Source organism: Trachypithecus francoisi, unplaced genomic scaffold (genome assembly GCF_009764315.1).
Source record: "Trachypithecus francoisi isolate TF-2019V2 unplaced genomic scaffold, Tfra_2.0 Lachesis_group10, whole genome shotgun sequence".
Taxonomy (NCBI): Eukaryota; Metazoa; Chordata; class Mammalia; order Primates; family Cercopithecidae; genus Trachypithecus; species Trachypithecus francoisi.
Genome location: NW_022681455.1, coordinates 51,922,535 through 51,937,882, shown reverse-complemented (window position 1 = coordinate 51,937,882; position 15,348 = coordinate 51,922,535). Strand labels below are relative to the sequence as shown.

The 15,348-nt window shown below is 37.7% G+C and overlaps 1 protein-coding gene across 1 annotated transcript in view; it reads left to right on the top strand.

Moving 5' to 3' along the window:
* PKHD1 (PKHD1 ciliary IPT domain containing fibrocystin/polyductin) overlaps window positions 1-15,348 on the top strand; it is a 477,374-nt gene that overhangs the window by 213,567 nt on the left and 248,459 nt on the right. The window contains 2 exon segments of the mRNA XM_033217424.1: window positions 4,810-4,945; window positions 7,350-7,596. Coding sequence (XP_033073315.1) covers window positions 4,810-4,945; window positions 7,350-7,596 — 383 coding nt within the window.

Sequence of the window (15,348 nt, the reverse complement as noted above, 5' to 3'; positions counted from 1 at the left end):
TATGTGAAATGACAAATATGTTAATTTGCTTCACTATAACCTGTGTGTACCCTGTAATATCATGTTGTAAACCTCAAATATACAGAATAAAGTTCATTGAAAAAATATACTAAAGGCTATGAGAAATTCTAGCATTAAAGTGAACAAGCAAAAAACATCTATTAATCTTTACTTAGCACATTATTTTTCAGATTTATTTGGGAACCACTGTGTTGCCAGGCGTCAGTTCAAAAAAAAAAAAAAAAAGGAAAAGAAAAAAAAGAAAGAAGAAAGAAAAGAGGGTGCCTGACCTCTGTGGTTATGGGACTCTGATTTTAGCCTCTATCTTTTGTGCCTTCCATTCCTTTAGGAATTAACCCTTTTTTTGAAACGGAGTCTCGTTGTGTCGCCCAGGCCGGAGTGCAGTGGCGCCATCTTGCCTCACTGCAAGCTCCGCCTCCCGGGTTCCCGCCATTCTCCTGCCTCAGTCTCCTGAATAGCTGGGACTACAGGCACCCGCCACCACGCCTGGCTAATTTTTTGTATTTTTAGTAGAGACGGGGTTTCACCATGTTAGCCAGGTTGCTCTCCATCTCGTGACCTCGTGATCCGCCGGCCTCGGCCTCCCAAAGTGCTGGGATTACAGGCGTGAGCCACCGCCCCTAGCCAGGAATTAAGACTTTTAAAGAATTTGGCCTGTCCATTGTTAGACTTTCCACTAACACACTCACATATAATTGCTGGCATACAATTATCAGTGAGTCATATCCTAAAATAAACATTACTTTCTGGAAGAACTTTTTATCATTAGAAGGAATTTTTTTCCTTTAAGCATACCTGTATATGTATTGGTACTCTCACAGTCAATGTTACCTTTGTATTGAGATGAATAGAATAATTTTCAGTAAGAATAGCTTAAATATACAAGAAAGAGATGTGCTATAGCATGACGGTATATCCTAGTTTGGGTGGGTAGTTTGTTTATACCTATTGTCCCAGCATTCTGTCTCATACCCTTTCACACTAAAAAAAAGTCTAATTTTAATTTAAATGACAGTCACCCGACTTATCAAAGTATCTGTAGGATGGCTGTCTTTGTTGTTATTATAATTAATTTGAGCAGATGATGCTACTTTAAAAAATATCTTATTCAGACAGATGCTGATGGAGTTGCTTCATTCTTCCTCCTATTTCTCGAGGGGTGATTTCCCATTTTCACTTGTGGATTTGTCTTCTTCAATTTAGACCTTTCATCTTTTTGTTTCTCTAAATTCTGTTCTAGGGCCCCTTTTCTTCTCAATATACTAGCTCTCCCTGGGAGAAATCTCATTTTCTCTAGTGGTTTCAATTACCTTCCACATGCTGATGTCTCCCATATATTTGCATTTATTTCTACCATCTTATTTTGCGCTTTCAGTTTGCAATCCGTTTTTGGTTTCTGTTTTTTTCTTCTTTTCTATTTTGATTTGTTTTGCATATCATCTTTTTATATTTAATCATTTGAAAGTTATCCATTCTGTTATGATTATTTTAGCTGTTGGCCTTAAGTTTTTAATGTGCCTGCTTGTCTTAACAAAGTCTAAATTACATCAGCACTGTTAAACTTTACATAAGCAATACAAGGACATTAAACTCCTTTAGCTTCTTTCCTTACCCTTTCCTCTTATATGTTACCTTTCTCTAGTATTTGTCCTACTTTTTAAGGTCAATGTTTCATGGAAATATAACATTTATGGAGAAACGTACACAAATCACAGGGGAATAGCTCAGTGGATTTTTACAAAGCAAACCAACCGTGTATATGTATACAACTGAGAACAAGAAATAGAACTTTGCCAGAGAAAGATCTTGCCTCTAAAAAATAAAAACTAATAATAAAGGAATGAACGTTATCAGCTCCTCTAAAGCCTCTTCATGTCCCGCCATTCAACCCCACTCCACACTCCCTAGCCAAAGGGCAAGCATTATTCAGCCTTCTATCCATATAGATTAATTTCTCCTGGTTTTGAACTTTGTGTAAATGGAATCATAAAGCATGTAACTCTATTGTACCTGGCTTCTTTGGCACAACATTATATCTGTGAGATTCATTCATGTTTCTCTGTGTTACAAGTATTTCTTCTTCCAATCATTGGGTAGTATTCCACTTTATGACTCAACCTCAATTTTTTTAAAGCATATAGCTATTAATGGACATTTGATTGTTTTCATCATTTGTAAATTTGGTTATTTACAAATAATGATGCTATAAGCATTATTCTATATGCCTTCTGGTCTTCATGTACATGCATTTCTGTTGAATATAAGCCAAGTTGTAAAATTGCTGCGTCATTGTGTAGCTTTAGTGGATAATGCCAAGCAACAATCCAGAGTGTTTATGCTTGCACCAGCAATGTATAAGAAGGGTTTCAAAGCTCCGTCTTGGAATCTCCCTAGAACATTATCCTGGAGATTTCCTTCCTGTCTCTCTAGTATTGGAGCTCTTGTTTCTGATTTGTACATCTTCCTCCTTTCTGACTTAATTCCTCAGTTTGAACATAGCCTAAGGTAACTTTCCGGAAAAGAAAAAAAAAAAAGGAAACAATGGAAGGTAAAGTTCTGAGCTATATATGGAGACCGCTTTATTACCTTTATTAGCAGATTAGCAGATTGTTGGTTATAGGATACCAGGTTGAAGTTCATTTTGCACTGAAATTTTGAAGGCAATATTCCATCAACTTGTAGCTCCTTCTGCTTTTGAGGTTGAATAGTTTTAAGACACTCAGATTTAGGGCAGGATGCAGCAGCTCACACCTATAATCCCAACAGTTTGGGAGGCCGAGGTGTGAGGATCACCTGAGGTCAGGAGTTCGAGACCAGCCTGGCCAACAGGGCGAAACCCTGTCTCTACTAAAAGTACAAAAATTAGCCAGATATGGTGGCATGTGCCTGTAGTCCCAGGTACTCAGGAGGCTGAAGTAGGAGAATCACTTCAACCCGGAAAGCGGAGGTTGCAGTGGGCCAAAATCACGCCACTGCACTCCAGACAGGGCAACACAGTGAGACTCTGTCTCAAAAAAAAAAAAAAAGATACTCAGATTCCAGGGTTTTTATATGTAACCTTTTATTTTTTTCTCTCTGAAAGCTCATAGGAACTTGTCCTTGTCCCTGGTGTTTTGCAATTTCAATATGATGCACTTTGCTGTGGCTCTTTTTCTAAACATTGTACTAGATACTGAGTGGGACTTTTCAGTCTGGAAAATTATATCCTTTCCTTCTGGACAGTTTTCTTTAATTATTTCTTTGATAATTCTTTCCCCTATATTTTCTTCTTTTCCTTGAAACTATGATTATTTAAATATTGGGCCCCCTGGAATGTTTTTCTCGTCTTAATGTTCTTACTAATTTTCCATCTCTTTGTCTTTTTGTTCTACTTTCTATGATATTGAATTTCCTTTTTCTACTCTCCTATTTTTTTTTCTAAAAATAATATTTTAGGCTTCTCTTTGTTTCAAGGATATAATATACTTATTTCTCCGAGGCCATTAATTATAGTTTTTGTTTTCTTCTGATTTCTAGACTAGCTTTGTGTCCACTGGGTTTCTTTTCTGCTATTTGTTTATTGTTTCATCATTTTTCATGTTAGGAGCTATTGAAAAAAATTCTGGTAATCCTCAAATGTAAGACTATTTTTAACAATGGAACAGTGAGGCACTAGCAACTTGATTGGATAGTGTTTGTCAAAGAGATTTTGTGGAAAATCATGAAAACACTTATTGTTTCTTTCTTTTCAGACTTTTTGTTAAAGTTTTAAAAATATATTAATATACAGCAAAACTGACTTTTTGATGTACAATTCTATGAGCTTTAACACATGTACACATTTGTGTAACTACCATCACCACAATCAAGACACAGAACAGTTGCATCCATTCCAGTTCCTTGCTCCATGTTTGTAGCCACAGCCTCCTCTTACTTTAAACCACTGGCGATCACTAATGTATTCTCTGTCACTATAGTTTTGCCTTTTCAACAGTCATATAAATGGAGTCCTAGAGTATGTAACCTTTTGAGACTGGCTTCCTTCACTCCTGAATGCCATTGGGATTCATCTAACTTGTTGCTTGTATCAATATTACATTCCTTATTATTGATGAATAGTATTCCATTAGATAGATGTAATGCAGTTTGTTTATCCATTCATTTGTTGAGGTGCATTTGACTTGTTTCCAGATTCGGTGATTATAAATGGAATTGTTAAGGACATTTGTGTCAGGTTTTTATATAAATGTAAGTTTTCATTTCTCCAAGGTAAATACCTAGGAGTTGAATTGCTAGGTCATATAAGGGCATATTTAACTTTATAAGAAACTGCCAGACTTTTCCACAGTGGCTGTCTCATTTTGCATTCCACTAGAAACATAGGAGAGTTTTAATTATTTCTCATCCTCATCAGCACTTACTATTGTCACTGTATTTTTATTTATCCATTCTAATAGGTGCATAGTATATTTTAGTGTGATCTTAATTTGTGTTTCCCTAGTGAATAATGATGTTGAACATTTTTTTTCCTGTGCTTATTTACTATCTGTATATTTTCTTTTCTGAGTTATCTTTTGAAGGTTTTTTCCCCTAATTTTTGAATTGCATTGTCTGTTTTCTTACTGTTGAAATCTGAGAGTTCTTTCTATATTCTGGATATAGGTCATTTGTCATATGTGTGATTGGCAAATATTTTCTCTTAGTCGATAGCTCGCTTTTTTATCTTTGTTTTTATTCATGCATTATGAATTGTATTCATGTGTCCAGTTTTCTTATTTTGCTTTCATCTTTTTTTCTTTTAAATCACAGGGAAGTCTGTGTATGTCATCTGGGATTAAAACTCCTAAAAGATGGGAACTGATGGTGTCTAACACAACCTTTGTTAATTTTGATCTCATCAACTGTGTGGCCATTAGAACCTGTTCAGACTGTTCCCGAGGACAAGGTAATTATTTGAAGAGACAGAACAGATGATAAATAGGCCAATATTCAAGTCAGTATTATAAATAGTGGCAAATATTTTGTGAATCATTATCTCTTTCAGTTATAAGATTGCATCAGTAGAAACTGTTGCTTAAATTTCCTAAAAGATATCCTGGAGGTTCTCTCAGTGCAGCTTCTGCAGCTCCCTGTCCTCCTCCTATTACGGTGCCTATCACGTTCTATCATTATGGTCCTATGTCTCTGCTGGACTCTGACCTTCATAAAGGCAGAGATCATGTCTTTCTTGCTCAGTTTTAATTATTAGTACCTAGCACAAAGCCAGATGCCTAGTAGACAGGCAGTTTATTGATTAAATGAATGAATGGAGTTAGATGGGTAGATAACTGGGTGTAAACTAACATGCATACAACCTTTCCTCAAAAGAGCCAAAGTTCAGGTACTTAATGTTTTCAACAGTCCAGGACTTGATGTATACACAAAGGAACCATAGGAGTTCTTGCCCACTTTTTAACCACATCTCAGAGGTGGTAAGAAATAACTTGGAGGACTCATGGGCCAAGGTGAAAGAGGTAGAGAGTAATCTAGTTGATTTGATCATTGTAAACAGCCAAACCAAGTAATTCAACTAAATATGCTCTTGTGGTTTGAATCACCAATTTAGGTAATTGTTTGTTTTTTTAATTAAATGAATAATCAACAAGTCTCCACTTTTTTTTTCCTATGTAGGCAGAATGAAAGATTGTTTTTATTTGGGTGGCATCTGAGTTTAGGATTGTAGAAATAATAATAGAAATAAAAATGCCTCATAACAAGTGCTTGCAATCACAATTCCTCAATTCTTTAATATCTTGACTATTTCATATCATTCATGAGACAGTGAAAAAAAAATCACACTACTCCTATGAACTCGAATCCCTTTTCACTGAATAATATTGGCTAACTCCTCTCTTCATTTGCTTAAATACTGTCTATTTCAGGCTCTGCTTAAGGACCTAGAGGGTGCAAATATAAAAAACACATAGTTTCTGTCCTCCAGGAACTCTTGATCTAGGCACTAAAATAAACGTCCAAGCCCATCGTTGTAAGAAAGTATGATGAACGCAGTAATAGAGGACCCAACAAAGTCAATGAAGGGGCTGAGGAAGGGAATCAGGCAAAAGCTCATAGAGGTTATTCTTGAGTAGTGTTTAGGAAGGTGAAGAGAAGTTTGCAAGAAGGTATATGCAAGGAAGAATTTCTAGGAACAGTATACACACACACAAAAAATAGAATCCAAAAAGCCAGTTGTGCTTGGGAAATCACAAAGAAGTCCAACATGACTGAAACGTAGAGCTGCAGGTGGTTTGTGGTATTAAATGAAATACAGAAGTTGCAAGAGGTGCAATTGTGTAGCCTTTCATGCATGAATTGATTCACTGCATGTACTCTATTGGGCTGCAGAATGAAAACATTAGAGCCTCTATTTGTATCTTTTTCATTTTATTTTCTTTTTTGTATATTTTATAATGTACATAATACATTACGGTATGGTAGTATATGTACTGGGAGATGTGTACTCAGTTTTCTTTTTTTAATGACATGGGTGTGTGAATTAGAAGATCACTGCCATGCTTTCCTTCTAGGCAATTGGACTGATAGTACCAATGAGTCACATGGCAGTGGTGTTGGAGAAAGACTGCCAAGAAGTATGGCCCTACAGCTAATACTTAGAAAGTGTATTACTAATACTATTTGCCCAAGTGATTAATTGAGTTTGCTTTTGAAAGTAAATGTTTAAAGTATAAACCTCATAGTAAGAGGTATTGGAGGGGTTAGACTCACCATAGAGGAATGAAAGCTGAAAGATTGGAAGACTAAACCATAGCATCTTTAGTGCTAAGTAATTAATAGATTAATGTTTTCTGTTTCTATTTCCCACTAGACCAGAGTTTCTTACCCTTGGCACTATTGACATTTTGGGTGAGATAATCCTTTGTTGTGGGGACTGTCCTGTGCATTGTAGGATATTTAGCAGCATCTCTGGTTTCTACCTACTAGCTGCCAGTAGCACTGCCAACTCCCCAATTGTGACAGCCAAAAATGATTGAAAATAGTGTCATATGTCTCTTGGAAGGTAAAATCAACCCTGATAGAAAAATCACTGTTCTACAGTGTGGACTATAGACTGCATGAAGGTAGGGCCAATGCTGCACTTATACCTCTTAGTATCTCTAGCACATACCAGAGGTTGGAAGACAGTAAACACTCACTGTAAGACAACTACAGAAAACACTTTTTTTCTTGCATGATTAGGTGAATTGTAAAACTGGATAAATATGCAATTTAAATCCTAAGACCATTACTCCAGTGAATTTAGTTGCTATTTGTGCCATTGTGTAATAATCTTTCTGTCTTCAAATTTGTAGGTGGATTTACTGTGAAGACCAGCCAGTTGAAGTTCGTAAACTCTTCAAACTTAGTGGCATTTCCATTTCCTCATGCAGCAATTTTGGAAGACTTGGATGGATCTCTGTCTGGGAAAAACAGAAGTCACATTCTTGCTTCTATGGAAACCCTTTCAGCTTCTTGTTTGGTCAATGCAAGCTTTGGTCGGGTTGTCCATGGCAGTGCCTGTGGAGGAGGTGTTCTTTTTCATCGTATGTCGATTGGTTTGTAAGTGGAATTAACTATACTTTTTAGCTTGCTGATGAGCGTGCATCTGTTATTCTGGCTGTTGAGACTTATAGAAGGGAAATTGTTTTCTAGATTATTTGAAGTATTTAGCTCTACAGAAGTGAAATGGGAATAATTTTGATAGCTGCCTAGTGGTGAGTGTATGGTAGTTTTAAGCTGACTCAAATGGCAGCTAATTTGCAAATATCTTTGGGCCAAATCTCATAGCCTGTGACCTCTTATTGACATTTTGGGCTAATAACTTCTTCTTTAAAAGACTTACAACCAACAGAGAGTTTGAAATATATTTAAATTAAAAGTATTATTAAAAAATTCTAATAATGTCCATTCTCATTTATATACATGTGCTCTTCCCAAGCTCTTTTTAAGTGTTCAGTATGCTCCGGGGAAGCAATTGCTGATGCCTCCTGTTACTTGCAAAGTTGCTTCACTCCAGTTTATTTTCCTTGTTAATTTCATGAACTATTGGATTCCTACAATACATTTCCTATGAATATTGGAGCAGGGACTCCTTGGTTATGCTACTCAAACTACCATTAAGTCAGCAGCAGGGCTGTTTATAATGCATAATAGGATTGCTCCTGCCCTCTTTAATTTCCAGGTAATGATTGCTGAGTGTCTAGGGTTCTGTCTTTTACTTATTTCAAATGCATTGTATATATTTAGCCACACTTATTTTCTTCCTTTGTCTTAAGTGTCCCAACTCCATGAATATTAAGTCAAGTAATTCAGTCAGACCACATTGGCCTCTTACTTGAACAAGTAAACTCCAGGGAGTGAGAATCATTGTGGTTAGGATTGCACTAACTCTGTATTTTGAATGCATATGGGATCAGTACTTTGGCATTCTGTTTGGGAAACCTTAGCAATGCACTGCTAGCATTGAATAGTCTGGAAATTTTTCATTTTTGCTTTCTAGACATTCTACCTAACGTTATGAGCCCAGTTCCAGTGAGTAAAATAATCATATGGGGGATTTATTTTTATTTCTAACCATTTTGATTGTGCAGAGCATGACTTTTTCTTCATTCTCAAGGATGCAGCCTAATTTTTATTATTTTAGTGTTTTTATCAAGGATGTTTTAAATCAGTGTTTTGAGAGTTATAAAAATTAGTGATTTATTTCTTACATGCATTTTATCAAATGAGGAAAACAGATTTGTGTACTTAAAAGGAACATTATATGCTTATATAATATTTATTTCTGTGTGTTCTTGATAGTCCTTTATTATGCTTTACTTTGAGATCTACTGGTAGGCTGTCTCTTCGAGAGGCACTTGTCACTGTGATGTTAGAAGGCTCTGTAGAGCCTCAAACTTGTTTGAGCATTTGCTCTTTGAGATCTTTGGGACAGGATATTAAGGTGCTTGACTTGGTGGCAGGTCATGATCCCACCACTTGGGAACTGACAAGGTCAAGAAAAATATAATCCTGATGCTGTATTCTAAGTAGATTCAAAAGGGTCTAGCAGGATGAAAAATGTATCCTGGTTTTCCTGGATTTTTTCTTCTTTTAAAAAGGAAAATTCCATGTTCCGGAAACTTCCTCAGTCAGCTAGCCTGATTGATCACTCTACACCTTAGATTCTATTTAAAATTTTCAGGTTGACTCACAGGTCTATGGACAAATACCCAACTGACCCTGATTAGCCACCTGGAAGTCTCAGCATGCTTCCAGTTATAAGTCTCTTGGCCCTGATGCTCTCACTTCTAGGAGAGGCAACTGAATTAAATGATCTCTAATGCCTTGTTGCTCAAAGTGTTGTCCATGGACCAGCAGGAGCAGCAGCACCAGGGATTTTTTAAGAAATGCAGAATCTCAGACTGGGCCCCAGATGTCCTGAATTACAATGCCCAGGTGATTCGTATTAAAGTCTGAGAGACACTCCTCTAAGGTCCTTCTAATTTTATCTTTCTATGATTCTATCCCTAGCTATTTGTGTTCAGTGACTTGATCTTTGTCCCAAAGCATTATAACCTCATTAGGAACATGTCAGAGCTAATGAGCAATTTGAATTCAGCATAGATACAAACTTTGCTGCATTTCATGGAGAAAGGATTAATTTGTTGTGCTATTTGCCCCGGGGCAAGCACCCCGGGTTGATTTACAAAGCTCCCACAGTCATGATCTTTTGGGGTCGCATGTTGATGGAGATCTAATATGGCATAAGCACCCTGCTGTCTTCACTTTCAACCCTTACCTCCCTCCCTCAGTAAGAGGTCCGGAGAGGGCAGGGAGTGAGGCTTTACATAGCTACATAAACAAGACATCCTCTTCCCGCTTAGCTAAGAACCAAGCTCTTGGAGTGTGAGTGTTTCCTTGGTAGGCCCCCTCTCTGGCCCATTTTCACTACAAGTTATTTGTTTGACATTGGCAAACTTCTGTTCCTGTCCCTCACTCACTGCCTTAAATCTGACGGTGCTTACCTTTGTGGCACTTCCTGTTTTACTGATTCCTATGACTCAAAGCCAACAGCCGGGCTGACAGAAGAACTTAAATATTTGAAGTTGGCCCCACTATTTAATATTTGGGTGAAGAAAAAACTGCCAGTCTCTACAAGGCAGAGTCTACTTTATCTTTTGTTAAAATGACAGTATGCTTGATCTGCATGAGTGCTGCTTATATTGTTTTCCCTCTCATCAGCTCTAAAAACATGCTTTCTGTAGAACCCGCAGGTATTCTGGATAGCGTTCCTTTCCCAGCTTCTGTTTCTTACAACTTCCGCCTATGAACCTCAGTGTTCCTGGTGAGACAGGGGTGGTGTTAGTTCTGCCAGTGTAAGTCAGGACCTCATATCAGACATACATGCCAGTGACAGTTTTTCTCCAGGGTCCCATAATTATAAAATGTCCCACATAGTTCTTGGATTTATCTATCCCAAACCCTAGGTAAACAATTTTTTTTTCTGTATAGAAATAATTACACGAAACAAGGACAATATTATCAATAGGATTTTGTGTGCTCTTTTTAGATCTCCCCTAGTCCAAATTGTGTTGTGCCATAAGAGTGAATTACCCACCATTTAGTGAAGATTTAATATGAAAAAAAAATGTAAAATATCTCAATAATTTCTCTATATTGATCATTTTGAAATAATATTTGGGATAGATTGGGCTAAATATATTACTAAAATTAATTTAACTTGTTTATTTTGAGCTTTTTAGTGTGGCTGCTTTAAAACTCAACTTGCCAAAATGGGATTTATGATTTTTTTTCTATAGACCTGTTTCTCTCTGGGTGCTCAGAATCCCACTGAGGCAAATGCTGGTCTAAACCTGAAACATGGAGTCACCTGGACTCATCCTTGTATCTTATTTCCCGCATTAATCACCTATCAGCTCAATTTTCTCTCCTTAAGAAATCGCTCTTGAGTCTTTCTACTTCTCTCCTTCCCCAAATCCTTCTCCAGTCTGGGCTACCATTACTTTTCACCTGTAGAACTGCAACAGCCGCTTAGCTTGCTTGCCATTTTTCGGTGTTTCAATCTCTGAACTTTGTAAATGCAGATCTGATCTTGCCATCCATTCGCTTGCTTGAAACTTTTAAAGAATTCTCAGTGCTTTCCAAGGAAAGTCTGACATTTTTTTTTTCCTTTTTTTTTTTTGAGACCGAGTTTCGCTCTGTTGCCCAGGCTGGAGTGCAGTGGCGCGATCTTGGCTCACTGCAAGCTCCGCCTCCCGGGTTCACACCATTCTCCTGCCTCAGCCTCCCGAGTAGTTGAGACTACAGGCGCCCGCCACGACGCCCCGCTGATTTTTTATATTTTTAGTAGAGACGGGGTTTCACTGTGTTAGTCAGGATGATCTCGATTTCCTGACCTTGTGATCCGCCAGCCTCTGCCTCCGAAAGTGCTGGGATTACAGGCGTGAGCCACCGCGCCCGGCTGGAAAGTCTGACGTTTCTAATGTGTCATGGAGCTTCCATGACCTGCTGTCTGCTTTGGGTTTCAGCATTATCTCTCCGCACTCTGCTCTACCTTCCTGCATTCTGTCTCTCAGCCACATTCAACTTCTTTGTGCTCTTCAATTCGTAATGTTCAGCTTCCATGAACTCAGCATAGAAGTCGTTTTCTCTGCTAGGCTTCCCTGAGCATGCTGTGCAGGTTTTGATATCTCTATCGTGTGCTAGCTCTTTATACTTGCTCTAATCAGTACTCATAGCACCTGCATAGCTTTCTAAATTGTCCATCTCTCCTCATAGATAGCAAGGAGGGCAAATAGGGATTTTCTTTGTTTGTACTATGATGCCCCAAACTGTGTTTAACACATAGCAACTCAACAAAATTAGTGTTGAGTAAATAAATATACATAAAAAATAGTGGACTGCCCCCAAATCTTCCTTTAGTGTCGTTATTGTCCATTTCTCTCCTAGGACATGTTCATGAGGAGAGCATTTGGTTTTTCTTTAGAAGACCCAGGAGTAGAATGCTATCTCCAGTCTTCTACAATTCCTAGGAATATCCAATATTTAAGGATGTTCTTTCATAATATTCTTTGGGCTTTTACTTTCCTGGGGCAATCATTCGACTGGAGGATTTATTCTGATTCCTGGTTCCTTCTCTATCCAACCCCACTCTACCCCCACTCAATCATCAGTTTGCCTTTATTTGTAATTGTTTTCTTGCCCTGGTGGAATAGATACATAAAGCTGTGATAGAGAAGATGTAAGCTCCACCCTCATAATTATTTTCTTAAAATTTTTTTCATTGTTGTTTACAGCAATCTATAACTTCTTAACTTGTCATAGACTCATTGAGATATCAACAAAGCAGACCTTGATTCTGTCTTCCAATTATTAACTGTATTGAGTGTAAGGGAGATTAGAAGAGCTTGCAGGATTTCGTAGGTTGGCTGACCAATCCTTCTGAGTTTTAACAGGATGTACATAAAATAGTCAGGACATATATACAGTACATGTTTGAAATTATTTTTCAGACTGAAGAATAGAGAAGTAATTAACCATCCTTTGTGGGTACAAGTCATATCCCCTCTACTTCCTAGGTATATTTCTTTTGATAAGTTACTTTACCTTTTTTTGTTTCAGTTCTTTCATCACTAAAATGGGTATAATGGTATTTATCCCTCAAGGTCATTGCTTGACATGTAGTAGGTACTCTTTAAAGAATATCTATTTTACATTTGTGATTTGCAAAACAATGCATAGGCATAATACTCATTGAATAGATTACTGTAGAATTGTTTTTTTCCTGAGAAACAAATGCCTGGCAAGGGAATTAGGTTTTTTCAAAAGTAACTTCATCCAATTCCTGAAAAATAGGGAATAATTTGTAATAATCACATGACATTCTACTGGCCCAGCAAAACCTCCCAGGTGGTTGTAGAATCTGAGGTCATTCAGGGCGTAGTCTTCAATTCATCGTGCCCCAGTACCTTCTGTTTCTGCCTTCCCATCTCTCCTGGAAAGTAAAAGGTTAATGTTCTTGTTGATCACCTTGATTCTTAAATCTTGCTTAATATCCTCTCCTGTAGAGCTTGCGTTCAGTTTTTACCTATGTAACCGCTCTTAATGTGTCAATGTTCAAAGTACGAGGCACCCCCTGCCTCTGTGAATGCAAAAATAAAAAAAAGTTCAAATGGAAATTTTGGCCTAGCTTTTCCTCTAATAATCGCTTGACTTTCCTTCCTAGGGATAAACAGGCATGGCATCACTAATGGTATCTTTTCGGTCCCTAAAAAACAACCCTGTGAGACAAGAAAATTCAGAGATGTATTCTCCTTTCTTGGCAGCAAATGTTACAGAATTAAAGTAGAAAAAGATCTAAAAATCACAATGGACCTCAAACTGAGGAATATCATCAACAATATTACATGGTTATTAAGTTTTATGAATAATAAAAGGTTACAGTGGTACGCTGGTAAATGTTTAACAACTAGCTTTCCAGAATAAAAAGCTCTGGTTTATTACATTTGCCTAATTCTATGGTGAAAATACTCTCACATGCCTTATTTTAAACTTCTAACCTAAAAGCACTGAACATGAAGTTGGGAAGAAGGGTCAATGGGCTCCTGCCAGCCAGTGTCAGTCATCCCCATCACAGTTCCGATATGCATATATATATATATGGGAGTACAAGCTTCTTAGTCTAACTTCCTACCTGCTGGATAAAATATTTTTCAATGTCCCTGACAAGCAGTTGTCCATCTGTCTACCTTCTGGTTGCATAGCTTCAATGACAGTGTTCTCATGTTCTCAAACAGCCATTCCAACTGGACTCAGCAGATCAAAAGTAGAGATGCAATGATATATGGTCACCTAAAGAAGGATAATGGGCATCTATTGCTTTTCTTCATGTATTAAGATAGAATGGGCAAAAGTATTGTCCTAATATAACAGCAGATAACTATGTTGCAAAAACTGTAGATACTTCCTTAGAGGAGGAATATTTAAGTGTTTCTGAATCCATAAGGCTGTGGATGGAAAAACTTAATGATACGATGATAATGATATATTACCGAATGGTGGCAGGTCAGCAGTTAGAATAGTGGTGCTGTGACAAGGACTGTTATGATCATGGTGTATTTTTAAAGAATGTTCATGCAAAGCCATGCCACAGAAATTTGTTTGCTGTGCTCATAGTTTTGATTTTTCTTCCCCTTCGTGCAGTAAAAGATGAGAGTGACAGCAACAAGCACAAATACTCAGAAGATGTTTGCAACACCATTTGAGGTTAGGTATTGTGGTGTGTCTCGCTTAGGAGATGGATAATTATAAAGGATTTATTTCACAATTGTTCCAAATCAAGAGCATTTAGAGCTCAGTGCAATGCTTGTCTTTAATACACAGAGATACGGACCCTCAGGAAAAGTAAGCTAATGGTAAACAAAAACCAGGGAGTTAATATCTGCTCTCATTGGTATTATTGATTGCCTAACGAATCCTTTGTGGGATTCAACAGTTCTGCACAATACATGGGCACTAAGTTACATAACTATTTAAGTAACTAGTATGGTAAATTGGTACTTTGACCAGGAAGTTTTACCAAGTGACAGTGTTACATTTCTAATGAAACATTTCCCTGAATTAAAAACAGGTTTGGGCCAGGCATGGTGGCTCACACCTGTAATCCCTGCACTTTGGGAGGCTGAGGACGGTGGATCACCTGAGGTCAGGAGTTCAAGACCAGCCTGGCCAACATGGTGAAACCCCATCTGTACTAAAAACATAAAAAATTAGCCGGGTGTGGTGGGTGCCTGTAATCCCAGCTACTCAGGAGTCTGAGGCAGGAGAATTGCTTGAACCTGAAATGCAGAGGTTGCAGTGAGCTGACATCATGCCACTGCACTCCAACCTGGGCAACAAGAGTGAAACTCCATCTCAAATAATAATAATAATAATAATAATAATAATAAAATAAAAAATAAAATACATTTAAAAAGAACAAATATTAAGGCAGCCCACAGAAAAGAAAAACAACATGTAAGGCTTGTAGCCCTTTTGTCTTTTCGATCATAGACAGCAGGAGCTGTTGCTGATGCAGAGGTAAGGGTTAGCATTTAAAATGGACGGGTTGCCTCCTGATTTCTTGCACATAAAGCCATGAGACGTTCAGGGAGAGACTTCTTCCCCTAGTAATGAAGCTCTCTGTTGCTAATGGCCCATGCAGACTCCCTTGGCTCCTCCAAATTAGAAATACTTTTGTGCTCCTTTGCTTCATTAACAGTAAAGAGTGGGAGATTGGTGGCTATTTAGGGCATGGGGAAATTGGTGGCT